Source organism: Calidris pugnax, unplaced genomic scaffold, assembly GCF_001431845.1.
Source record: "Calidris pugnax isolate Ruff unplaced genomic scaffold, ASM143184v1 scaffold232, whole genome shotgun sequence".
NCBI classification, from domain to species: domain Eukaryota; kingdom Metazoa; phylum Chordata; class Aves; order Charadriiformes; family Scolopacidae; genus Calidris; species Calidris pugnax.
Genome location: NW_015090956.1, coordinates 75,125 through 101,820, shown reverse-complemented (window position 1 = coordinate 101,820; position 26,696 = coordinate 75,125). Strand labels below are relative to the sequence as shown.

Sequence of the window (26,696 nt, the reverse complement as noted above, 5' to 3'; positions counted from 1 at the left end):
CCCCACCTCTTACCATCTAAGTTGTTGGCTGTGTTGAGTGCATGAAGCATCTGTTCACACCACTGAGTGAATCCATCCTGGGCTTTATTAACCCCCTGGAACAATTTCAACAGCTTCTCCTCTTCTTCCACCTTCTTGTTTTGTCTACTTGTAAGACCCACAGATTTACTGAGATGAAGAAAACACATAATAAGTTATAAATTATCAGACTTGTAAATCTGATTATAAATCAGACTTAGCAGCAGTACAGTATACAGTACAGTGTCACAAAGCTCACTAGTTTACAAGATGCAAACACTGTTTAAGAACCAACTAATTTTCCAAGTAGATGACAAAATAAATTGTGAATGATCACCTATTAGCTATTTTAGCTGTCTAAACACATCCTGAGTGACACAGAAAAAAAAAGAAACACACAGGAAGATGTTATAACTGCTAAGTGATGGTCTCAGGAGTGGTAGCCTTTCTTTGCAAAAGCTCCTTCCCCAGTTCCTACCTGAGGCTGGCATTGCTTTTGTTTTTATTGGTCGAGTTACGAGGTCCCACTTCCTTCACTGCATCATCCCAGAAACCCATGTTTGAGTTTTTGGTATCAGCATTACTCCAGATGCTACTGACTAGGTCAGATGCCCACTGGTTGCTGGGATTAGTGTTTAGGGAGCCCCACACTGAATTCCCAATGCTGGTGTGCAGGTTAGAGTGCTGTTGAAACACAACAAAGAGATCCTGGTTATTAGCACCAGACCAGGCAGAACAGTAACGAACAGACACTGAGAACTGTCACGTACTGTCTCCCTCCACACACTGATTAGATAAATAACCCTACGTACCGTAGTATTTCTGACTCTGTTCGGCTGCTGGTGCTGCTGTTGCTGCTGTTTCTGCATCTGCCTTGCCTCCTCCTGCTGTATCTCCAGCAGGGACTTGGTGGTGCCTGTTGGTTTGGTGACATTACCCCAGCCTGACAATTTTTGCTGCTGTTGCTGCTGCTGTTGCTGGAGGGCCTTCATTAGTTCACGCTGCTGACGCCTTTGCTGTTGCAGGCAAGACAAAAGCACTTGGCCATTACTTTCAGAAGATCACTACTATTCAAAAGTCTGGCTGGGAAACTGGTTTAAAACTGACTTCACCCTCTTCTGGAGGAGTCTGGCTGACCTATTAATTTTTGAGCCACTACAGTTCCTCCAGAAAGGGAGACACTAAGTAACTAGTAAATATAAATTGCTCATTGGTCTAGGACAGAATCAGTTTGCCTAATCAGGATTGTAGCCAGCTAAGCATTTGGGGTCTTGGAGGAATACCTTCTCTCCTACCACTACTTGGCCCCCTGCCCCTTCAAATGCCCTGGTCTTGTCCATATCTGCAAACAAACTACAGTATAGACATAAAATAATTTTATATCGTTTTGCGAACGTATTATACTCCTAACATTAAAAGAAGAGGGTACAGTTTCCCCTCCTCACATATTTATATTAAAAAGCTATTAAAAACCTTCAAACAAGTACTTATTGATCATGCACTAGAAAGACAGGATTTTACCTGAGTTATGCTGGTATTTCAAGTAAACATTCCTCATCCTCATTATTCCTTCTAATCACTTAACCAACAGTAGCACTCACTCTTAACAAGTTACACCGTTAGCACATTTACCTCTTCTCGAAGCTGCCGTTCTCGTTCTTCTTCTAACTTTTGGATTTCTGCCAATGACAGTGTGGTCTGGGATTGACAAGCTCCTGAATTTGATTGCTGACCCCATGTCGAAGATGAAGGGAGCTGGGCCAAAACCCACATAATTAAGAATTACAAAACGTTTTAGAGAATACCACTGAAGTATAATCATGAAAAAGAAATCAGTATAAGCTCACAGCACAGGGGAAAAGAAAGGCCACTTTAAACTCTAGCAAAACATTGGAAAGTATAAAATGGTATAATTAAGTATTAAAAAGTACACTCAAAGTATAAACTGTATGTTTCCTTCAATTACCCTCTGACGTATCATAGTGTCAAAGACACAACAGTAACTAACAGACATGGAGAACTCCAACTTGATATTCCTTATCAAGAAAAAGGTAACACATAACTGCCTGAAAAACAGCAAACAATTTTGATTTAAAAAGCTTTAGAAACTTTGCACTGGCCCTTGATCATTGCAGCAGAATAAACTGTTCTGTACTCAGGAATCCCTTTCCATTATATTTCTATCAATTGAGCCTTTTTCTTTTGGGTTTTGCAACTTCCATTTTGTTTCTCCCATCACTTTTAAAGTCAACTTTTCACCCTCTTCCCTCTCCAGATAGTTCATCCCTTCCTGGTCTAGACAATCCTGAGTTCAGCTGCCATTTTACTCACTACACTGAGTTGGAGGAGCAAGTCAAGCTGTAGAAACCCGTTACCTTCATTTGTGCAAGTTGCTGCTGTTGCTGCTGTTGTTGCAGCCGTCGTAAAGCCTCCTGCTGCTGCTGCCTCTGTCTCATTATTTCTTTCTGGCGCTGGAGTTCCAGCTCCTTGCGCTTTCGCTCTTCTTCTTCGAGCCGCTGTCTGGCTGCCTCTTCTTCCATGCGTAGCCGACTTTCTTCAAGTCGCCGTTGAGCTTCCTCCTCTTCACGAGCCCACTTGGCAGCCTCCTCTTCCTTCCCAGGACATAAAGAAGAGTAAAGTCTAAGTAGACTCAAAAAATCTAAATTACTTCTACTCTCTAGTACCGCAAGCCTGACAGAAGAGAGGCCTTTATACGTGTGATCTGTGCTGGTTAGGGTTAGGCTCATTTAGCTTTATTCTAGTACCGCAAGCCTGACAGAAGAGAGGCTGTGTATATGTGTAATCTGCGCTTGTTAGGGTTAGGCTCATCTAGCTTTACATTTCTCAGACAAGAAAGCCCAATAATATAGTCTACATCACCTCAAAGTGTAACTTTCCCATTGCTCCACCAAGGGACTTGGGAGAGAGTGACATCCCCCTAGTTCAGACTAGGTAATTGCACACCACTTTCCCTCTAGGAGTTATGCACCTTGCAAGTCTGAGGTGCTTCTATCAGCTTACACTTACATTCAAGCACTGCTGTAGTTTCAGTGGAATAAAAATCGACAGGAATAAAGGCAGAAGAGGTGTTGACATGAAAGACGACAACAGATGACAAAGATGGTGATGTTTTCTGTTGTTACTGAACACTAGAGTTGCAAAGGAAGAGATGCTTCTGCTAACAAAGGAGATGACTGCGTGGTTGGACAGAAATGGCGACAGGTGTTAAAAGGGAGGGCCTTAAAAAAGAATTTTTAAATAATAACTGACAATTCTGAAATGGACCTGGAAGTTAACGTTAAGCCAATTGTGTTTCAAGTTGAGTTTAATTTAGGGACAGTGCCAGCATCAGTTTGGGGGTTGGAAGCTCAAGTTCCTCAATATGGACTTCTAAAGCTGACCCCAAGGGAAAAAAAAACCCTGTTAATAGTAAGAGGAGAAACAGGGAAGAAAAAAGCTGAAACCTTGGTAGTGGGTATAGTCTTGGCCTAGTACAGGAAGACTGGCAGAAATTATCATCTCAGATGATGTTAAAGATGACAACGCTACAGTAAAGGTCCAGAGAGCAACAACTCAAATTACTATTCCGGTGCTGTACTCTGCCTTTCTTTTGAAGAAATACCATGCTGCAAAGCCATTCTTAAGGCTCAAACAAAGGAAAACACGCATGCAACACAAATCTCATCTCCAAAGGGCAGACTGGATTCTGATTATTTTGTCTGAAACAAGGATACAAGTAAAAAACCTATTTTTCATTCACTTGATACTGTCTACAAGCTTTGCCTTCCTCCACCAAAACTGATGATCCTCAGGCAAGGGTGCAAGTTTCAAAACTTGTTCCTTCTGGCAGCCTTCATAATTAAATATATTAGGTCTCTTGCCATTTTTCACCTGTTTACGAATTAACTCCTCTCGCTGCCGTCTTTCCTCCTCTTCTCTTCTTCTCTCTTCCAGTCTTCTAAGTGCTTCCTCCTGCTGTTGCCGCTCCTCTTCCTCCCGCTGCCGCCTTAGTGCAATTTCCTGCTCTCGTTGTCGCCTCAGGGCTTCCTCCTGGAGTTGGGAACAAGGTGTCAATCTATAAATGCCATTCCATTGATCAACCACATCAGAACACAGACTACAACATGGTCTGGCCAGATAAACGGCCTTAAAAAAAGTTCCTTAGCTCCAAGCTAAATAATACCAAAACAACTGCATTAAACACTACAGACCCACATGTTAACAAGTTTTCTGATGCAATGTGCATCTCATACTTTTCATTACAACAATTTATGTAAACATGAAATCATTGCCTATCTTTGGTTTTAAAATGGTGTTGAGAATGAAAACGAAGGGTGAGACTACTCTTTCCAATATGTACTAACTGTACTTGAATATATTTTAATGTGAAGGTATCAATAATTCCTTTTTTTTTGGGTGTCAGTTATAAGTTGGAAGCTTTTCCTACTTATAGGAGGTTTCTAAACACTTGGAGTGCACTTGAGTAGTCAAACTCAAACCACATCTCCAGACACCAGAAATAGGCTGAAGAAGCCCAGTGCACTTAAGGACACTGCAACCTTTGGAAGTCCCAGAGACGTGGAACTCGATGAAAGGGCTTTTACTGGGCTATTCCCATACTGTTTAAATATTATGGGCAACAAAAGGTCTCTTGAGGGCTTTGATTTTTTGGCCATCCCTAAATTATTTAAATAGCTACCAATAAACTATGTTTTGCTGTCCTAGGGGCAAAATTATTTACTTAACTCAAAAATAAATATCAGCACCCTTTCCTGCTGCTCTGAAGATCAACATAAACAGAAACTTTTCCATTCTGCTACTTGGTTTTTGGAGGAATAGGGCACAGCCAGCCCTCTGCTGGCTTCCCAAATATTGTTAAATGGGAGCTCATCTGTGGAACTTTTCCCCCAGTTCTGACTTCTCCTTGCATAAAAATTGCCTTGGTTTTGTTGCCTTTTCTCATCTCTCAAGTCCAGCATTGTCTTAAGGCCACCCTGCTTTTTCATCCCTTCTTATTCTTTTCTCCACTTTCTGACTTACCCTGCCAGCTCAACCTAAAGATCCTAATTTTTGGACAAGAACATCTTTAAGCTTTCATAAATACCTTTTCCTTTTGAATGATCAGTACTGTGCAATCATACTCTTACAAGCTTTTTTATAAGCACTACATTATTCCCAGGATGAAGGGAGACTAATTGTGCAGCACGGATATACTTTTTGAACTCTGGTAAATCGAGGAAGTTAATTCTGAAATCTAAGACTCTTTTTACTAAATCTGACACCAAACCTTCCTGTACACACAACGGGGATAAACTGCAAGGCAGCTCCCTGACCAACTGGAGGGGGTTTCTCTCTGACAATGGCCAACTTCAGATGTCTACAATATAACTGTCAGTAGACAGAACTTCTTTTTTTTAATATGGCACTGAGGAGCTGCTGGCTGCAAGCCAAGAAGGAATTCATATTTCTGTACATCGTTTAAGTGGTTTAGTGCTAAATGTAAGTGTAAGTTTTCCTTCTACTAGCTGGACATAAAACAGTAACCCGTGAGTCATTGTCTCATTAAACAAGTTCTTGATTTGTCATATTCACAAAAGCTTCGAGCACAACCCACAACGATTAGACCATTTTGTTACTTGGGCCTGTAACTGAATTAACTGGACACATGCAGTCAAGTCACAATAATCAAGTGTCCCCAATGTCAGTGCTGAAAAAAATTCTGCTTTTTTTTTTTTTTTCTCTGAATAGTCTACTGAGGAGGCTGGAGGTGTGCCAGGACTTTGCTGGACTAGAGACCACACACCAGCACCTCAGTTTAGGATTCCCAGTTGCCACCCAGGCTGGGGGGATGTTTGGCTCTAGTTCACTGATGTAATATGTGGTACCTGAGAGAAATGAACGAAGTCACCAAGTCCTCCTTTATGACAACAGTTCATTGACATCTCTGCCCGACTTTCCCTTTGGGAAATGAGGCTAGAATTGTCATTAATAAAACTGTAGGGATCTCTTTGTTGCTCAGGCATGCCAGGAGAGACACTGGTGAATGGCAGCAATTAAAAAAAAAAAAAAAGACTTCTCTCTCCTAGAGAACTAAAGATGAACAGTGTTGTACCAACACGAGGAAAAAATCTGCAAGATTATGAAAAGCTGTGAACCACATGGCTGATGTGACTCTTTTTTCCTACTCTTCACAGCAATAGAAAAGGTTGTCTTAATATTTACTTCTGTATCTTCTTATTATTCAATGTTTTTGTTTGAGCATGTGACCAAAACCATTCAAAGCTCTCCAGCTTTCTGCTGCTGAATTGTACGGGAAACAGACTCATTCCTTTGGCTCTTACTGCTCCCGCATTCATGGATTTGTGCTCCAAGAGAATCCCAATATTCTTTCACATCTTTTCTAATAATTGTTTTCAACACACGTATCTTGCTGTACAACTGATTTCAGATCTTTTAAAATATTTATAATATTGCAGAAAATGCTTAAGTAGCAAGCCTCATTTCAGTAGGCTCTGGATTCTTAAATAAAATATTATAGTTTTTTGCAGTTAATTAACATCTGCAATTCTGCTTGTCTGTGTTATTAGGGCTCACAAATTTTTTAGGTTTGTGGATCTTGTCTTTGAATCAGGTACTTTAAAGAAAGCACTAAAGATACAATTCAGAGAAAACAATTATTAGCTAATTATTAAACCTCAAATTCTGTTCCTGAAAGTGAACAATCATTACAAAATAGAAAATATCAGATCAGAAACAAAAAAGAAATACAGGAGCTACACAAGCTGGGCATTACTGTTTGCAATTCTACAGTGCAAGTAATTGATGAAAACTATGAACAGAACTGGATTCAACATTTGGTATGACATTTCATCCTACAGAATTGAATTTCTATTAGTTATTTTTTTTTATTTAGAATTCACCATCAACAGCATATTTACTAACCTTATATACTAGTCTTTTATGCAGTATTACATCAAAAGCCTTCCTGAAGTCCAGGCAGATTAAGTCTACTGCTTCACCCCTCTCAGCTCTCACTGTCATCTCCTCAAAAGAAGTTAATCAAATTTGTTAAGCATCATCTCCTCTGTATAAATCCATGCTAATAAATCAGTTCATCCCTGATTCTACAATGCCTTCCAGTACAGAAGTCAGATTCAAATATCAGACCAGTTTTGTTTGTTGTTTTTTTTTTTTTAAATACAGAATACAATATTATTTTCTCTTTCCAGAGAAGTGCTTAAACTCTTTCGTTACCTTTTCAAGACATTACTGCTCAGAATTAAGCATTGTGGCAATAATTCCATTGGTAATGAACTAAGATACTTGCTGTTACTGCTTTTTCAACCGCATTCTGTTTCCTCCTTGTAAGTAATTATTTCTCACGACATGTCAGAAAGGGAGAATCAGATTGTTTACTGTACAAATCCAAAGCGAACAAAACACTTTGGAATTCCATGGACATTTCTAAGTAGTTATACACAGTAGCAAAACTGTTACTCTGAAACGAAACAACCCAAGTCTATTTATTTGAAGCCACCATGGATGAAACACATTGAGTTACCAGGTGATACGCTGAAAAATTAGTTATTATTAAAACAGATCTAAAGCAATTTAACTCAAAATTTAAAACTTTTGGGTATATTATTGCTTTAGTGCTGCAGTAAAGCTTGAACTCGAGCATCAAAGGATGCTTTTCCACTGTATACCATAATGACTTGCTGTACACAAAGTAGATACATTAAACCAAGGAGCCATATATTTACAGACTTGATTCTTAAAGATACCATGAAAGATAACGATGTATCACACTGTAGTCTTTTAAAATAATTGTTCAGTGACAAAACCCAAACACTGAGTGAATTGCGGTCTACGACTAACTTACAAATAAAACTAAAGATTCAAGAGGCTTCCTCAGAAATGTTTGATCCTTAAACCAGGAAATGTGCTTTACAACTGCCTCCCTAAGCACACAGAAAATATTTTAAGGCCAAAATTATTTAATACTTTCACCTATTGTTTATGTGGTACTTTACAGGGCATTTATTGACTAACCCCTTAGTGAATAACCTGAATGTGCTTGCCTTTACCCTGGGCATGCAGAGTGAAAACTAACTTCCACTGTCTTTCTCTCCTATGACACTTAAGGAACACTTAAGCTTTCTTCCATACAAAATTCAGAAGTAAATGCTAGAAAAGTCAAGCTAATAATGTCTCCACTCCATGTCCTTTTAAGATTAAGGACGTACTACAACTCCTAGATTTACTCTCCTACTGCAACACAGATCACATCATGCATTTCAACAAATCTGCTTGTCCAAACTATCCTTCCCTTTCCCAAGTATCAACTCCAGAAAATAAAGCTGACAGACTATAAGATATCACCCAGATAATTATTCAAAAAAATTATTTACTAAGTTAAAAAAAACAGAGGAAAAGAGCTAAATATAACATCCCTTTTTCCACTATAGCCCCCTACGTTTAATTAATTTGAAACAGCTGCTCAAGCTCCAGTCTACCCCAGAACATACCCTTATCAAAACACTAAACTGCATAAATGGTGAATAAAAGATTAAACATACAATAACTGGGCAACTACCTAACACCTAGTATTGACACTAAGAAGCTGGGAGGGAATATTCCACATGGAATAAAGCCTCTCAGCTCACAAACAGGTACCTATCTTGAAGTGAACCATCAGAGCCCATTTCTCAGATTGCAATTTGGGCTCTTAAAAAAAAAATCAAGAACAGAAGAATCATTTCATATACTCACATGAAAAATATTAGAACTGTCTTCATACACACCTACCAAAGATTAATTAGACCCCACAGGATTCTTAAAGTGAGTTTTATAAAGTATTAAAATTAATTAGAGATGAACTACATTGAGGAAACTCACTTGCTTCCTGCGGGCCAGTTCTTCTTCTTCCCGTCGTTTCCTCTCATCTTCCTGCTGCCTCCTAAGTAGCTCTTCTTGTTGCCTCCGAAGCTCCTCCTGCCTTTTCCTCTCCTCTTCCTCTCGTTTGGCCCTCATTTCCACTTCTCTCCTCTCTTGCTCTAGCTACAATTCACATAAAACTATACTCAGATGCAGGTAACGTATTCCTACACCGTTTCTTAGGGCAACTCTGCTGAGATTACAGTAACAACATAACAGATGAAGCCTCTGACAGATGCTCTCCCTTAATTGTCATTTTACCTATCAGCTGGCTGCCTGCTGGGGTCAGATTGCTGAAATAGTCTAGAATAATTTCTGACAATTTCTGTTCTGTAATGAACACCAGTTCTCTAGTCAGGCTTTCTACATCAGCTCCTTAAAATAACCTCTGACTTTAGAAGCTAGCAGCAAGTTGCTTGGCAGTCATCATGAAATAATCAGTTTCAGGAAATGTACAGAATCATACAGGTTTGAACTTATGAAAATAATTTAACACCAGAGTAAATGCGAAAGAACCCCGACAAAAAGGACTCTTACAATTCCCCAAACCAATTCTGGCGAAACGATGCAATGATTAAAAGAACTTCTACCTGCTCCTACTCAGGGTTTGGCATGACAGCTCTTGATGAGCCCATTTAAAACAGAGGTGGCTAGTGAAGAGTTTTTAATCACAAGTGTGAAAAAATATAACCCCTACTTCAGAGGTCAGTAATATCTCCAGAGCAATGGTTTCCAAACAGCAGTCCGCAAGGATTTCATAACTGGTTTTTATAACCCATATTCTCTTTATGGTGTTTTCCACGAATATCTAATCAAAATTGTACAGAGTGGCCTGAGGATTGAAGAGCTAATAGTCTTCCATTGGCTCAAGGTACACAGCTACACCGCAGAACAGCAATCCCAACTTCTTACAGTACAAAACAGTTTCTGACCTTTGCAGCTTTGGCCTTCTCGAGCTGCTGAAGTTGTTCTAGAGCTGGTCCCTGAGCTGCAGTATCAATGGGGAGATCCCAGACACTGCTTCCTTCCCAGACTAGATAGTGAAGAAAACAAACATTGACAAGCAAAAATAAGCACATCAACAAAAAACAACTGGAAGTGGAAAATCTTGTGTATGCAGTTACTACATTTTATGAAATAAAATCATGACAATACATTCATCTTAGTCAGTAAAGGGCCACTTTATCTTCCTGTAGAACAAGACTTGTCCGTTAATGAAGCAAGGCTGGGTTTCCTACAAAATTCCACACACGAAGCAGCTATTCAAACTCCTCCCATCAGAGCAGAACACCTTTTATAATATAACACTCAATACCTTTGGATCAAGACTGCCTGTAACCATGGCAAAAATTACCATATTCTTCACAGCTCTCAAATGGAATTTAAACTGCAAGGCAAAGTAGCCCGAACCAGTTAAAAAAAAAAAATACTGATGCAGAAATAATTTCCCCTAATACCAAAAAGGGAGCCATCATCTCAAAGATGAGAACTTTTCTCGACGTGTCTGACCCATGCTAAGCATCTTACCTGTAGGCTGTGAAGCTGACTGAAGTTCCCATATTGAGCCAGTGTCCGGCACTGACACAGACCTTGTAACAGGTGGCATCATGTTCTGTTCAGATATTCTGTAATACCAACAGGAAGAGTCAACATGCCACTTCCAGGGAGAGGAGTGCTCTGAACACGCATGAGATTCAGTAACTTGTAACATATTCCTTTCCTTCCACACCTCTATTTAAAACAAAAATACGATGCGGACAATACTACTTGTTTGCAGAGTTCTTGCCCATCTCATCCCTGCTGCCAAGACAAGGGCTAAGCCAGATATTGCTACAGTTTTGCTGCTTATAGGCTAGTTTGAGGAACAAGCATCTAGTGTTGCAGAACTCAACTGGCAAAGCCATTCCCTTACCAGCACAATAGACATGTCGAAATGGTATGATTTCAACTATAAGATTTTCCTGCTCTTTTTTATAAACATTCTCTGACGCGAAGGCTACATATATAAAGAAGTATTAGACAGCCTGCAACTGTTTCATATCCATACAATCTTTAAAATATGTAAGGCTCAAACATAAGCAAACTTGAATAGGACGGACCATTGACACGGGCACAATTATCATTATATACAAGTATTGTATTCAGTTCAAATCTGGGCTAACTCACCTCATCTTCAGGGCCTGGAACTGTTGCAAGAGAATAGCGAGCTGCTGCTGCTGCTGGGATGAGAGGGCTGCCTTTTGCTGCTGGGCCAGCACCTGGGCATATTGTTGTCTTCAAAAGAGAAGCAGAGAATCACTGGTATTTGTCCACTTGCTTGTTTATATAATGCCCAAGTTGCATACAGATTCATTCTGTGGGACTAATGCCCACTGACCTATATAATGTACAGGCTAAATACCAGAGGTAACCACAGAATGGGGCCTTGGAAAGAATAAAAATACAAGAATACAACAAAACTGGCCCACATGAACACAACCAAATTTCTCTTCACTTTCAACTATGTCAACTGGTTACTGCTGTCCAATGTCACTCTCGTAAGCTGTGCCACACTACTTCCTTTTTCTATAAATTACATACGTCCAAATTAATCTGGCTTTGATGACTGTCCACCTAAACAAATCAATCTCTTCCCCAGTATGTCAAGGCATCCCCTAGTACAGGGGCAGGCTCTTGCCTTATCAAATTACAAGCTGACAGTCAGTATCCAAAAATCATAATCATGGCACATGCTTTCAGGACCCCTTGAACAAGTAGTCCAGATGATTGCTTTCTCTTCTCCTAGCTCTTACAAAACTAGTTATTAGTTATTAGGAACTGGCCAGAACTGAAGAACTGTCAGCTTGGTCAAAAATTGATGACGAACTGCTTTCTCCAGCAGTTACCTTCCACTGATCTTCAAAAAAGCCAAGCAAGCAGACCAAAAATAGGTTCTGCCTTCTTCATCTCCACTTCAGAAGACGTGAAAACCTTCCCCTGACTCCAAAACATCTGAACTGCATCACAAGGGTAGCTGGGATTCAATTTGACCATAACAGCTACCCGTGTCACCGGTCTCACCAAAGTAGCTACACGTGACACCGAAAAAGACTGAAAAGTGTGCCTGAGGTAGCCCCACTCTGTCCTCATCCTGTAGGCTACCAAGCCTCTGGTGTTTGTGGAAACAGGCTACTGCTGCTGGAGGCAGAGTACTCCCAACCCAGTGCCCAAGGAAACAATGTCAAAAAGCTGAACCCAGATGCCTAAAAAACCCAAAGCAGAGCAGAACAGAACGGAGCCACTGGAAGGTCTCTAGGACCAGGAGTCTTACTGTATTAGAAGATGCTGATACTGGAGGTGCTGCATTTGGATCAGGGCCAACTCTTGTTGCCTAGTCAGCCGCTCTTGGTCCAGCTCGCCCTGTGTTTAGGTATAAAACATTCTATCTTAATAATATATAACAACAGTAGCAGTACATTGCAACTGCAAGCAATGTAAAAGTTACATTCTGAACTGAAAAGACAAAGAAAATAGAAAAATACCTATACAGAGATCAATATTTACAAACAAAACCTGTAGTATGGTGACTGTGAAATATATGGCACTTGTACTTATCACAAGTTCCTTCCAACCAGACACGGCAAAACAAACATTTTTAAACCGAGTCTTTTCTCTTCTTAAAAAGGTAATTTAACACAGGTTTCAACTTTGGGGCTTGGAACACTTGCGATTCCAAGACAGAGCAGCTGACTTGAAAATAGTTTGGTTTCCATTTATTACAGGACTCTTTGAATATTGTAACTGTCACGTAATTACCAGGTGTGGAAGCGGTGCTGGACCTGGAGTGAAGGGTACCCTGCCCCACATTTTCATGATGTCTCCCAGTGGCTGGAAAGTCTCATCGCAGGCTCTCTTGACCAACAGCGACATGGTGAAGTATCCGGCCTGGAACCACTCTGCCATCTCCTGATTACTGAAAGGACCTGAAATAATAACCAACCAATACACATGGAGGGAAGGGGAAGTGAGGCCAAGTTGTGTATTGGAAACAAAAGAGCACGGTGCTTGTTCGAGTGACACAGGACCTCACGTTCCTGTCCATCTCATCCACTTGTCTGGACAGACAGTACATTCAAGGCTGAAATGTCAATGCACACATCTAGATCTTTGCATTCCCCCAGAGAGTCTTTACTGAAAAGAGCACGACTGCTTTTACCACATGTTAGAGGGAGAGGAGTCAGCTCTGAGATGAAAGCCAAGCAGCCACGGTGGTGTGGAGCCTGGTCCAGCAAATACATGTCCCCTTCCAGCAGAGCTCACTATTTAGGGCTCAGCATGAGGGTGACAGACATGTCCCCTTCCAGCAGAGCTCACTATTTGGGGCTCAGCACCGGGGTGACAACAGTCCAGTTTGGACCTTCACAATACCCACTAGTTGACAGTGCTAAAAGTCACCTCACATATACTGCACAGATAATTAAACACTCTTAGCCTGTTTCAACTCCTGCCTTCAGATAAGAGGAACTCATATATTTTGTAGAAGTTTTGTTTCTGGAACTTAGCAGACAAGCAGATCCACCTCTGAGTGCAAGATTATGTTTTTTAAGATGAGGAAACCAGTTTTAGCTTTTCTTTCTCAAAAAGTGACATTTCTTCCTTTCCTCTTTTCTCTGAGAAAGATTTCAGCCACTCCCTTTAAAGGGGGCCTCCTATATTAATTTTACATATCCTAAGGGACACAAAGCCAGTATAAAAAAATTAAATAGGTTATTCAACACAGTAAGAATCATGTAAATACAATTTTTTCAAAAACATCTTCGGAAAAGCAAGAATGTTCAGTAATTCTTGCCTTCTCTGTAAAAGCATCTTTAGAAGCTAATTCCTCCCAGAGAATATGAAATCACAAGAGGTATCCCAGGAAAAAAAAAAATACGTGGGAGTGTTTACTTTTGGAGGTCACATTCAAGGCACTACTTACCCCAGTGAAAAACTGTCAGATCATCACTGAGCAATAAACACTCAGCAACAACTAAGATACAGTTTGAAGCACAGTGAGCAAATAAAAATGCTTTATGGATAGCATCCTTTAAACTTAAAGGGGCGAGAAGAAAACCCTAAAGATATGTAATACCTGCAGACAAGAGACTGACACAGAGCCTCCAGATAACACCCCTATAACACCCAGATAACAAACCCTATCTAGAGCTGACAGCTGAGGAAACCATTCACACTAAACAGCGTTAGCAACCATTATTTAGCGAAGTACAGCAAGTGAGGAACTGCATTGTTGGGAGGCAGCAAAGCAGCTGCTAAAACACAACCCTGAGACCTCGAAAAGTGCCTTCTGAAAGCAAGTATCTATATGAAAGGCTTGTTCTGACTTTCATTGCAAAAAAAAAAAAATAGATTTCTCAAGGGAATACTGCAAGCACAAAATAGTTATTATATGAACTTACAATGCACTGGCTGCAAGTACAATTTAAACTGAGGGTACAAGTGAGTACCAGCTTGCGAAAACTTGCTTTCTCTTTGCTCTAGATTCTAAACAAATTGTCCTTCCCTGAACACTCAGTGTCTTCGGGCTGAGAGTAGAAAACTGATTTCAGTGTTTCTCATAGATTCTTCAACAAGCTACTGAATAGTCACATTCTTGTTTTGTTTCCACTATTATCGGGAAATCTGAGTAACTATTGGCATGAAAAACAGGTTTTAGTCTAATCTCAGTTTGCAGAAACACGAAGTGATGACAAAGCTTAGCCATGATAAAGTCTAATTCTGGACATTAGACATGCTGAGCTGGTGGGGGCAGTGATGAGCAGAAGATGTATTTTCAAGACCTAATTCTAGAATGGTCAATTTCCTGCACCGCTTTTTTAAAAACAAGCACCAGTATCTGTTGGCAGTAATTTTGTGAAGAACTCTAAAAGTTCTGTGAAACAAAAGAGGAAGTGTAAAGGGCACAGACCTACCCTGAATTTCTCCTTGTGGATCTTTGTAGTACCATTTCTGCATGGCTTCATGGAACAGCGGCATAGAGGAACCCTTTGCTCTGTGCTCTTGAATTTTTGCTGCTAGCCTTTCATCATCAAGGGCACTGTCCTGCAGGTATGCCACCATCTTCTCTGCTTGCTGCAGGAGACATCAAAACCAGCAAGGAATACCAGAGTTAGGTGTGTGCTTACAGATTTGAAAATGAGGGTGCCAAATACAACAACCTTGTACTATCCAGCGCTCAAGAGTGCACCTGGATTACAGACAACTTGTATAACTCCACCAGAATCCCAGACTTCAGCCTACCACCTTCTCAGAATCATGAATAAACACGGTTCACCCACCTAAGGAAAGCTTTAAAACAACTTGGCAGGAAAGTCCCACACAGTATCACGGTGAAAAATACAACAGGTACGGGAGCACTAGCATGAAAAATGCTCCACATCCCAGCAGTAACTGAACTTTCACAAACACAGTCTGTGCTTTATGTATGTTGGGATTTTTGGTTTGTTTGTCTATTTGTATTGTAGAGCTGTTTATATCTGAAAATATACAGTACACAAAATATACAACATACAAACAGTATATCTCTGAAAATATACAGTACACAAAATATACAATATACAAACAGTATATATGTTTGTATTCATACACTATGTATGTTTGTATTCAAGAGCACTATTGCTCTTGAATACTGGGTATGGCACCCTTATTCAGGAAAATACTACATGGTCTTGAATTATTCTCCATAAAAATAATGGAAAAAAGAAAAGTATAGCTTTCAGTATACACTGTGGAGTATAAAGTTTCAGCTGCATTTCTGGTTTTATGGGCTTCAAATATTTTTTGCATTCCACATTCCTCCAGTCTCACAATTGTCAACAACAAAGGAATGTGAGAAATTTTACCTGCTCTAGGTGTTTGAGGCCCTCTTCATCATCTGGGTCAGTGGGAATGTTGCCCATGCCTGGAGCAGCTGTGACAGGTGTTTGAACTGGCCGCAGAGCAGGATTTGAATTGGAAACAGGAGGAGAAAGATGAGCAGGAGAAGCTGTGTCTGCAGAAATCTGTGGCAAAGGTTGAGCAACAGAAGCCAAATCTACAGGAAAAAAAAGTTAACATTAGTTGATTATCTTTAACATGAAAAGAAATGAAAATTATTTTTATGAACTTAACTGTAGAAAACTTCAACAACTCAAAATTAGCACCAAAGCAAAAGCATTGTCAGATCTTCTGTATGTATGATTGCACATTGGTATTGTTGGCAGCCCAGGGACGCAACTAAACTTCAAGGAACAAAGAGTTTAATTCTAACATTGCAGAATTCAGCACATTTCAGCATATCCCATTCCCTGGCCATATTTTCCAGGGACTGATCTGCTTTACCACAATGAGACACATGCACACCCAGCTCATGTTTCTCTAAACTGCGTTACAATGTGAAGTACCAGTGAACTGCAAGCATTTAAGATAGCATATCCAACAAATTCTGCTTTTACAAGACCAGTTGGTGAATTCCAACTTTTCATCACCATAATCCAGTCCCCACCTCTTAAAAGAGACCAAGACTAATCACAAATGGAAACTTACTAAATTTATCTACTGAGTTTATTACCTTCCCCTCTGTTGGACATTTTGGCTGGTGGTGTATTCTCTGTTCGATTCTCTTTGTCTTCTGTTTTTTCTGTTCTTTCTGGCACAGACTCTTCCTTCCTTTCAAAGAGGCTCGTCTGCAGCGGGTCTGGAGGCTGGGATTTCGGTGGGGTATCTGACCTGGTAGCCGGTGAAGATGTTTGGGCTGCTTCTTCCACTGTTTCTGTAACATTGTATGGTTCTATGTAACTGAATTAATGGCATTTCTACACTGCAGCATAAAATAGATGCACAAGTCCCTCTTACCTGCCACCACTCTCTCTGTTTTCTCCCCCTCTTTCTTGGTGGTCTTTTCATGATCTTTGGCTTCTTCGTTGTGGCTCCCTTCAGAGTCTGATCTTTCTTCCCCTTCCTCCACAGGTCTGAAGTCCATCTCCTGTTCCTCAGGGATTGGCTCCTTCTGCACCTTCTACAAAGTCAACATAATGACCCATAATCCACCCGACACAACAGGACGTTTGCCCAAAGCGAACAAAGGGCCTGAGACAGCTTCTCACCTTTAAAGAGAGAAACGCTCCGGAGGAGTCAAATGTTCCCATTTCTTCTTCTGCATCTTCTAAGCACCACTCGGGGAGACTGTCTCTGTCGTCGTCCATGCTGCCGCTGCCACACCGTACCCGTCGATAGCCCCGCTCGTCGTCTCGTTCCCGGAAATCGAACTCAAACCTCCGCCGCCGCTCCATGTGCTCTCGCCAGCCTGCGGAACGAGGGCCGTCTGAGGTGGGGGGAAAGCAACTTTACAAGACAGTCCCGGGGGGCAGGAGCTTACTTGGGAGGGTGAAGAGATGACAAACAGTGACAGACAGTCAGAAAGCCCCTACAAGGTACAATCTGCCTATGAACAGGCATCGTAAAGGGCAAGGGAAAGAAAAAGATTCTCCTTAAACAGGAGACTTTCAAATATTGTCCACTGTATATCCCCACATTATAAACTATATCATGAGCATTAAAAAAAAAAACAACAAAAGGCTAAGAGAACTGGGCTATGTAATCTAAAACATGCTAGAGCACCAAAATAAGACAAGTGACATTAGCTGCTGATTGAATTTACTAGCTGTCGTTAACTTAAATCTTTTTTGGCAACTTTTTTATATGTATAAGATTGTTTTCTTTTAGGCAATCTGCAAAAGTTATGTCCTAAACAAACCACCCATGCCTTTTTCTTCTTCCCCTCAGAGACACTTTTGTGCATATACACGAAAAATGGACTGACAACTGTTCAAATACCTTTGAAAGGACTGTTCAGTCTCTCAAATGGTAATTTTGTAGCCATGGAATACTTAGAAACTTGGACTGATAATAAGAAAAGAAGGAAAACTTTCCAAAGTATAAATTTTATTTCACTTCTCATTCTAATCTATTCAGAAGACATCTTCTTTCAACCAAGCATAAAATCCTCTGACTGCAATAATGCTATTTAAACTGTAAAGAACTTACTGCTAAGGAAAACAAATTGGGAGTGAAAGGATAGTAAACAGCTTTCCATCCAAGAAAAGCTGTCTTTACCACAAAGGTGCAAAGGAAAAATGAAAGCACTTCAGTTTTTAGTGCTTTTAGTGGTGGCTGTGTTCTCTTCTGGAGGAAAAAAAAAAAACACTCTTTTTTTGGTCTCAGAATTTTGTAATCGGTGCAGTCTCACTGTTTATCAAATGGCTACCAAAAAAAAAAAAAAAAAAAATCACACTAAAGACAAGAAGCCTTGTCCTCTGTTCCATTTGCTTCATACAAATGAGGAATGTTTCCACATCAACCCTAATACCCTAAGTATTAATATTAATCATGCAAAAATTACCTTTGTCTCATGAATACAAGAAATGTAAAACAAACTCCTTCTAGACACACTATGAACTTTAAGATTATATTTTATCAAGGAAACACAAGTGGTTAAGACTTTAACAAGGCCTTTGCTACACCGTATGTGCTTATTTGCAAATAATTCCACTGTATACCTTAACCTATGCTTCTAATTATGCCTTGGAAACAAATAACATTATTGGTATGCAAAACCGTCAAAATAATGTTCTGAGGCAACCTTTTTAATGTCATTAAGGAAAGAAATAAGGCGCTCTAAGCTTGGACTTATCCCACCTTTTCTGCCTGCTTTAAAATAGTTCTTAAATCTTAGGCCTATCGCGTCAACCTCTTGTTCATCAATAACTTCTTGAAAAATACGTTAAGCGAAGACAAAGGCTCACTGAAGATACACTAATGGAGTAAAAACTCTGGAGAGCTCCAGTAATAACCATTTCATACATCCTCTTTGGAAAAGGATGCCTCTTCACACCCCCTGTGCCTCTGTCCACAGCACCCTGGCCTCCAACCCAGCGCACGCTCAGGAGGTGCAGGTTTCCAAGGGCCTTCTTTTCAAGCAAGTCATGCATATGAACAACTCATTAAAATGCTGCTCAGTTCCAAAAGAACAAAAGCATCTCTGGGAGCAACCAGCAACTAAGCACGACAACACAGCCTACCTGAAAGAAAAAGCCTGACACTGAAATTCCACATGGCATGAGAAGCAGCATTAGATTTACTTCCCTTCTCTCTCCCCATCAAAAATATCAACACATCAAAAACAGGACTTCCTTTGGAATTAGAGGGCTTTTTCCAAGGTTTAAGCACGAGAAGTTGCTGACAACCACACCGCATTTCTGACTGAAACCACGGGCAGACATCTCCTCAGCCAGCAATGTCCCTGTCAGGTTTCCCAATATGTGGAAAAATAGAGTTATGGCCTGAACCTGGCAATGCCATATCCTACAAACAAATTATTATCTCTGCCTGTTTGCTATCCTGGGGCTCGTAATGATCTCAGCATCTCTTCAACTCTCTTCTGTATAGAGGGGGAAAAAATGGTATTGAGAACTTTCTGTGCAGCTGTAAACAGGCCATCTTGAGACCATGCACTGAGAAGGGCCTCGATTATTTTTACATGGCTCTCACCTCGATTATTTTTACATGGCTCTCATCCCTACCCAGCAGCAAGGGGACTCAAACTTGGTTTTTGAAGGTGAAGTCTAAGCATTTGTTATTTCCAAATATCTTCAAAATTAAAATCAAGATTCTGTTTACCACATGGCCTGCTTGCAAAGATTTAGTCACACAACCTCCTTTTATATGCCACACATTTTCAGAGCTAGGTGGACAGGCAAAAAGAAGGTAAGGGGAGCAGACACGTGCCCTTGTTTCTTAATAAAAATGTAAGATTATAAAAGCCTAGTTAGAATATAGTAAGCAACTCAGGTGCAAAGTACAGGGTCGCTGATCTTTAAAGCAAGCTAAAGTAAGGGTAAATCTTAAATTCTTACCTAAAGTTTTTTAACCAACAATTAGGACACAAACAGAGCTTTAAATTCAGTCCTGTAGTACCATAAGCATCAAGCATTATATAATCAAGATTCCAAATTAAAAGAAATAATTTTAAGCTAAATTTACCCCTTGCAATTTATGGTGACATTATAGGTGAAAGAAAGGAACACAAGCTGCTTCAGGAAATACAAGTACACTTTGGTCTCAATTATTAATAGCTATTTATCTCTTAAAAGTTATATTCTCTATTTCAGTAATGAAACATCTAATGTATACTAAATACTAAACTAAATTATACTAAATATTAAAGAAAAGACAAAGGAATAGTACGCATTATACTTTTTTGGCATATATTGTATATGACCCTCATTTTTATTATGCTCAATTTTAGAGCAAGATGTACTTAAGCTGCTTTAAGATATTCAAGAAACACAAAGCACAATGACCAAAAAATAAGAAGTCTACTCGATTCATAGCAGTTACTTCTGAAAATAGAGTCAGCCAAGATGAATTTGAAAACCTTTTAAAAAAAAGCAACAACCAAGAAACCTTTATATGAGGTTAGAGACTAAGACCTCTCTAAAAAACTTTTCAGGAAAAAGATCTTAACAGAGCAGCTGAAGCAAAGACAAAAAAAAAAATCACATCAAAGAGAAATTTTAGGCAAGAAGAGATGATTCCTATTCCTTAAGGATGACCTGGTAGCAAAAACACAAAACCAAAAACATCTATACATGATTCACTAGTTTTGGGACCAAAAAAGGTTTGTGTATGTATCTGATAAGATGGATTTGCTCTGCAAATTTAAACGGTAATCATTGTATGAATGCAAGAACTGGAACAACAGAAAGAAGGGGCTTTTTAGGTAAGCAGTCATTAAACCATTAAAAAAAAGGTAGCTTAAAAAAAATTACTAAAAAAAAAAATCAAGATAACTCTGAAGCAGCCAGTGAATCAGTGAATTTAAAGCTACAGTCAGGTTCTTCTTACAGATAGTTAGCCCAGTCTAAAGATCCTATTTCACATTCACAATAGCAGCAATACCGCGTTTACCCAGAACAACTTTTCCATTGAATAAGCCAAGGAAAGATGTCTCCTTATCAGACTTTGAGTCCTAGTGCACAGACAGTAGTAGAAAAAGTTAGAAAACCCCATAAACTCTGACTAGAAAAGCCTGGTGATACAATCCAGATTTTTCACGCTGCAAAAGCAGGTAAGTTTACATCCTTCTGAATTAAGTAGTAGAAGGAGAAAGGCATTAGGCTCTTCTGTTTTAAGGAGAAACCAGACCGTTTTGCTTCTTCACTTTACTACCAATACTTCAGAAGATCCCTCACTTCCTGTGAGGCACAGCAGCTTAAACGCAGCATGGACACATGACAGATCCCTTCAACTATGTCAAGGGAGTTAACTTTAGCTACAATAAAATAGACCACAGAATCTGGGAAACTATACTTAGGGACACAAGACAGCTCCAGTAGAAGCAGTCCATCCTCTTCATCCTTTGTGCCTATTAAAAAGCATAAAATGAGCAGATTTAGGTCAGCCATCCTGCAGTAAACACAGCTGAAGGAGCAAGAGGAATTCGAAAGCTCGAAAAACAATGGTCTGTGGGAATCAAAGTATTCTTTGCTTAACGACAGAAGATGATAATTTCAAGCCTGACAACTGCTACATTCTTCTAAACAGCTCTCACCCCAAAGGAAAAAAACCAAGCAGCATACAATCTAGTAGGGAGTACGCAGAGCCAAGTCAAAGGAAGGGCCAGCTAAACAAATGACGACAGTACTCTGAAGACATTTCTCTATTTTTAGCAAGACACATGATTAGTGCTATTACCTAACAGCAGAATAAGTACAAAGAAGCAGTTTAAGCCATGCCAATTTGAGTTAAACTCATTGTTTAAAGCAAGAATGCGATTTAAACTGTTTTGATGGTCCAGCGGCTACTACTAACAGGAGAATTCAAATGCAGCTCTAACCAAAGCTGAGGGACTAGTATGATATAGCTCTCAACTCAGTCCATCTCAAAATTAGCAACTTCTCTGCAGATTCATAGAATTCTTAGAACAGGCTTTTTATTACACCTGCTAAAACTAACTTGTAAGTTAAGTTAGTTGTCTACTAGAGCAGACACTCAAGTAAGGAATAATATTTCCTATGATGGAAGGAAGAATTTCTCAAAACCCTCCTCATGATATCTTCCAAAGAAGTTCAAGACGTGAACAAACTTATGAACTTTGAGGTCTGTGTTTCCTTTAAAGCTAAAGCGTGCAGGCTTGTACTTGCAAAACACTTCCCTCCTGAGTATCATGCTGCATCTGATCATCATGAGGTACTATCGTAGCTGGCCCGATGTCATCTGAACTATATAACAAAGCAGCAGTGTCTAATGAACAATCGTGACCAAACATCGGGGAAAAGAAAATTACATTCTTCAAAATTTGCCCCTTAGCCCTGCTCTAAATAGAAAACATCTGATAAGCCCAGCCTTGGTCTCACTGCTAAAATTTAGTACAAGTGAACAGTTGTTTGAGGGAAGAGTAAGACAGAGCTGCAGAGAGGATAAAGAACAGAGACAATGGTTGCTCACAACCATTATAGTACTCAAAGTCCTTTGGGATGTTGAGAAGAGCAGTAGACCCATTGTTAAGAGGAAGCGTGACTTTTCTTCAATTAAAGCAAGTTGTCCACCTCAGCCCCAGAAGTTCCCCATACCTCCTTTGCTTCCCTATGCAGATGTAACAGTAGAACCACCACAATCCTCCCTTGGTTCCCCAGAAGCCTTCCGCAGCCAAAAGATACCCAAAACCAAGACCCCACAACAGGTATGACTGGATAGATCTTTTCCAAGTAGAAGAGTAAAAAAAAAAATCGTATGTTTCAGCCATACTACTCAAATAACAAGCTGTGCTTTGTATTGCCCTTGCAAATCTAGCAACGCAATGCTGGAAAACAAGTGAACGAGATTGACTTTGCCAGGCCAGGGAAGGGGAGAGTGACACCAAGCAGATGCCTGAAATTTAGTGAGTTAAGATATCCTGTAACCAACTACAACATGCAGAGAGCAAAATATTTTGAGATTTTCCAAGGATGCCTCTTGGCACTGCAAAGATGTTTGGACAACGAGAAAGATGCCAACAACCTCAATGGTTTAGTGTCCATGACTCCACCCGACTCCACAGCCTTATATAAGCTACCTGATGTGGGTAACTTCTCTCCTTTTAGCATCACAGCTACAGAGGAACAGTATTATTAAAAAAACCCCTTAATTTATTAGATACATACACACCTTGAGCACAACACAGACAAGCACACATCTGAAGAAGATTGGTCCCTTAAATACATCAGGGTACCGAAGACATTAAAAAGAAAACAAAAGGCACATAATTTTCTGACCAAGAGCCCCTCGTGTGCCAAAACACTAAAGACCAAAATGGCATGATCCTTACCTATTTTTGTCCCAAACTTTATGCCACCTTCCCTTCCTCTGCTTTTCCCATGCCCTTGCCCTATCAGCATGGCTGTATTTTTCTCCAGATCTCTCACCTGGACTGTGAGGACGCCACCTCTCACCATCCCTCCGTGACCCAGCCAGTCGCCAGCCTCCATCTTCATCTTCCCCATTTTGTTCCTCCCTGAAGATGCGCCAGTTCTCGCTCTCAGAGCGTATAAACTCATGCTTCCTCCCCGTCGTTGCTGTCCCACCTTCCTCAAAGTTTGGTCTCACTGCAAAGAAAACACATGCCAGTGAATGTACGTCGCATCTTTAGGAACCTAGAAACAACGAGGTTGAAATCTTGCTCCCTTAGGAGGCAAAAATGCAGCAGAAATAAGTGGTGACAGGAACCTGGGAGAAGAATGAAAGTTCATAGAAGGAAATACACGACAGAGACAGATTTAGGAAATCCCTCCACATCTCTGTGTGCCTTCAGATGGAAAGGCTGAGAAGGGAAAAAAAAACCCAAACCAGAAGAAAGCAGAGCATACGAGAAATTACAACACAGATAGGAAAGACAGAGGAGGAAAAGAGGAGCTCAAGAGACAAGGAAAGCATAAAAGGAAAGAAGCCAAAGTGTGCAGAAAGAGAGAATAAACTGCTGTAGCATGAAAAGGCTCATGTTAAAGGAAACTGTAAACTGTAAACATTACACACATTTCACATAAACCAAACACATTTGCTCCTTCTGTAACAAATAGAATATGAGATCTATATATTTAATCCAATACGATGTCCAGCATCTCTTGCAATGATTTTAGCAAAGACTGAAATTTAAAGTAGGATTAAGGATGCAACAAGAAAAACACAGTAGTGTTAACATTATCCTGTGAATCCATCTTCTGGAGAGCCAAGGGAAGCACGTCAAGTGTCAGAAGCAACTATGCTCAAGGACGAGTCTACCAGAAGTTTAGGAGAAACTAATGAGGATGTAAAATCCTGAAGTACTTAATAAAGTCACAAATATTTTTGTAAAAAGAATTCACATTATAACCCAGTAACCCAGGTTAGACACACACGCTGCTTTTACTACTGACTTATCCTGACAAGATAGACCAACCACCGACAGTACTAGCCTCAGGACTCCTGTAATCTGTATTTCTTTAAATATGTTTAGATGTGTAACACTAGAATTCTCACAGGAACCACGGTGATGACACTTCTTCACTGATACTATTAACCAGTGTTAACTTGAAATTGTGTGGTTATCTATAAAAAAATAGAGTATTCAAGTGCTAAAGAGATATTTAATTTTCTTAGAGTGTTAAAATCCAAAAACGTAAGATGACATTTGGTGAAAATTGTATAGTATGCCTGCTTGCTTAGACAGGAAAAACAAAAGAAAGCATTTCCTGGGCTGGAAAGGGACATTTTTAAGAATTTAGTTTAGGACAGACGGGAGATTGCATTCGCTTTTCTTCACGTTGTGCAGCTTTTTCAGTTAATGAGAAAAAATGAGGAAACAGTACCTGGAATTCTATGGCATATCAAACCTCCATTTGGAATTTGGAAATTCTTTCTACATAGAGATATTGCACTCTGGAGATAGGAAACATAGGCTGTCTTTGGACTTTGCATGTATCTTGGAGAGGGGATATTTTTTTTCTCTATCATCTCAAAACACCAGAGGAAAAAACCTTTTTCATTCTCCAGCTGAAGAATTACCCCAGTATATTGTTTTAGGAAGGGACTAGTGAGAGAATACAGGTGGAATCCAAGCCAGGAAAAAACCTTTTTCATTCTCCAGCTGAAGATTTACCACAGTATATTGTTTTAGGGAGGGACTAGTGAGAGAATACAGGTGGAATTCAAGCCCAAGTACAAAATTCAAGATGTTTCCAGATGAACTCCAGGTTCATGTGAAATCCTATTACCACTGTGACAGAACAAATTTCTCCAAGAACTTTCAAAACAGCAGAGCCTTTGACCTATCACGTAGACAGGAGAGGCAGGAAACACTACAGTGTAAGAGGCAAGAGTCCTTCCACCCTGATGAGTACTTGAGGACCTCAGAAAGGCAACTGGAACACCTTCCTCTTATGTTGTTTCTATATAAAGAAAGAGCTAAAGCATATTGGCTAATTTAAAGTACATCATCAGTATAAACAGGCAAATCTCAGCTATGAAGCCTAATATAACCCAGATACACATTTACTTCATCGAAAGGGACATCTGGCTAAAGACCACTTCTGTGCTTGCTGGGCTTTGAGAACAAAAATTTTTAAAACCATCTATTTCAGGAAGTCTCAGGTGATAGTGGCTCCGAATTCCGGGCTTTGAGAACAAAAATTTTTAAAACCATTTATTTCAGGAAGTCTCTGGTGATACTGGCTCCGAATTCCTGGAGAACCACAGAATGATATGGGGTTGGAACGGACCACTGGAGCTCATCTAGTCCAACCCCCCTGCCAGAGGAGGTCCACCTAAGGTTGGGCAAGAATGTGTCCAGATGGTCTTACAATAAGCAGGTTGGACAGGAATGTGTCCAGGCAGCCTTAGAATCTCTCCAGAGATGGAGACTCTACCACCTCTCTGGGCAGCCTTGATACACTCAACTCCCTTTATTTGGTGGGTGCAACGTTGGCAAGTTTACTTATCTAGAATAGATAAATCTTTGCAGATGAAGGTGAACAACATTCTGTTTTCCCACACTCCACAGAAAATAAAGGAAGACAAGAAGCTAGACTGAAAAATCTAAGTCTGGGAAATACAGGTTATGGTTTGGGTTTGTTTTTTTTTTTTAAATTTTTATTTAAGCCTCTGAAAAATGTCATGTAGAAGTTTGTAACAGAAAGTGCAGGGAAGCTGGTCAGTATTTCTCCTGGGATGGGCTTCGCATAGTAGAAAACTAGGCAACAGAGCTACAGAGATAGTGGCCCAGGATAGGGCTGCAATCCAACAGACCAGATGAGCCTAAGACCCAGACGATAAGGAATATGCCTTATTCCTTCTGAACTTATTTTTAAAATGCTACAAGAAAGAAGAAAAATGTATATATCTCTTTTTTTATTCTGCAGCACAAGACACTCATTTTTCCTCACTGGAACAGTTACTGCAGAAAGAAGTTACTCCATTTGCTATGAGACTAGAAAAATATTTTTAGGGATGTATGTATTATTCTCATTAAAATTCACAGCTATTACCTGATGCTCATTCAGTAACATTAATCCCAGAGATTTTTAGACTTAAGAAAAAAAAACCCAACATGTTATTTCTTTCCATTGCTATTAAATCCACTTAAGATTCTGGAAACTGCTCTTTAACCAGCAAAGCTATCAGCCCACAGGCTGGGTTCTACTGTTCCAAAAATATTT

At 39.9% G+C, this 26,696-nt stretch overlaps 1 protein-coding gene across 11 annotated transcripts in view; it reads right to left on the bottom strand.

The window, feature by feature from the left end:
- The window catches only part of GIGYF2 (GRB10 interacting GYF protein 2), an 81,653-nt gene that overhangs the window by 6,400 nt on the left and 48,557 nt on the right, over positions 1–26,696 (bottom strand). For 5 of the 11 annotated variants that reach the window (XM_014952130.1, XM_014952140.1, XM_014952132.1 and 2 more), the window contains 19 exons: positions 23,433–23,612; positions 17,076–17,293; positions 16,825–16,987; positions 16,541–16,741; positions 15,834–16,024; positions 14,904–15,063; positions 12,751–12,917; positions 12,266–12,354; positions 11,122–11,229; positions 10,483–10,580; positions 9,888–9,988; positions 8,917–9,078; positions 6,961–7,062; positions 3,910–4,068; positions 2,394–2,630; positions 1,651–1,773; positions 831–1,034; positions 497–702; positions 14–168 (listed from right to left, as the gene is read on the bottom strand). In XM_014952130.1, the coding sequence (XP_014807616.1) occupies positions 14–168; positions 497–702; positions 831–1,034; positions 1,651–1,773; positions 2,394–2,630; positions 3,910–4,068; positions 6,961–7,062; positions 8,917–9,078; positions 9,888–9,988; positions 10,483–10,580; positions 11,122–11,229; positions 12,266–12,354; positions 12,751–12,917; positions 14,904–15,063; positions 15,834–16,024; positions 16,541–16,741; positions 16,825–16,987; positions 17,076–17,293; positions 23,433–23,612 (3,024 nt within the window). The remainder of the gene's footprint in view (positions 1–13; positions 169–496; positions 703–830; positions 1,035–1,650; positions 1,774–2,393; positions 2,631–3,909; positions 4,069–6,960; positions 7,063–8,916; positions 9,079–9,887; positions 9,989–10,482; positions 10,581–11,121; positions 11,230–12,265; positions 12,355–12,750; positions 12,918–14,903; positions 15,064–15,833; positions 16,025–16,540; positions 16,742–16,824; positions 16,988–17,075; positions 17,294–23,432; positions 23,613–26,696) is intronic. The other 6 variants (XM_014952135.1, XM_014952136.1, XM_014952137.1 and 3 more) reach the window with 6 other exon arrangements.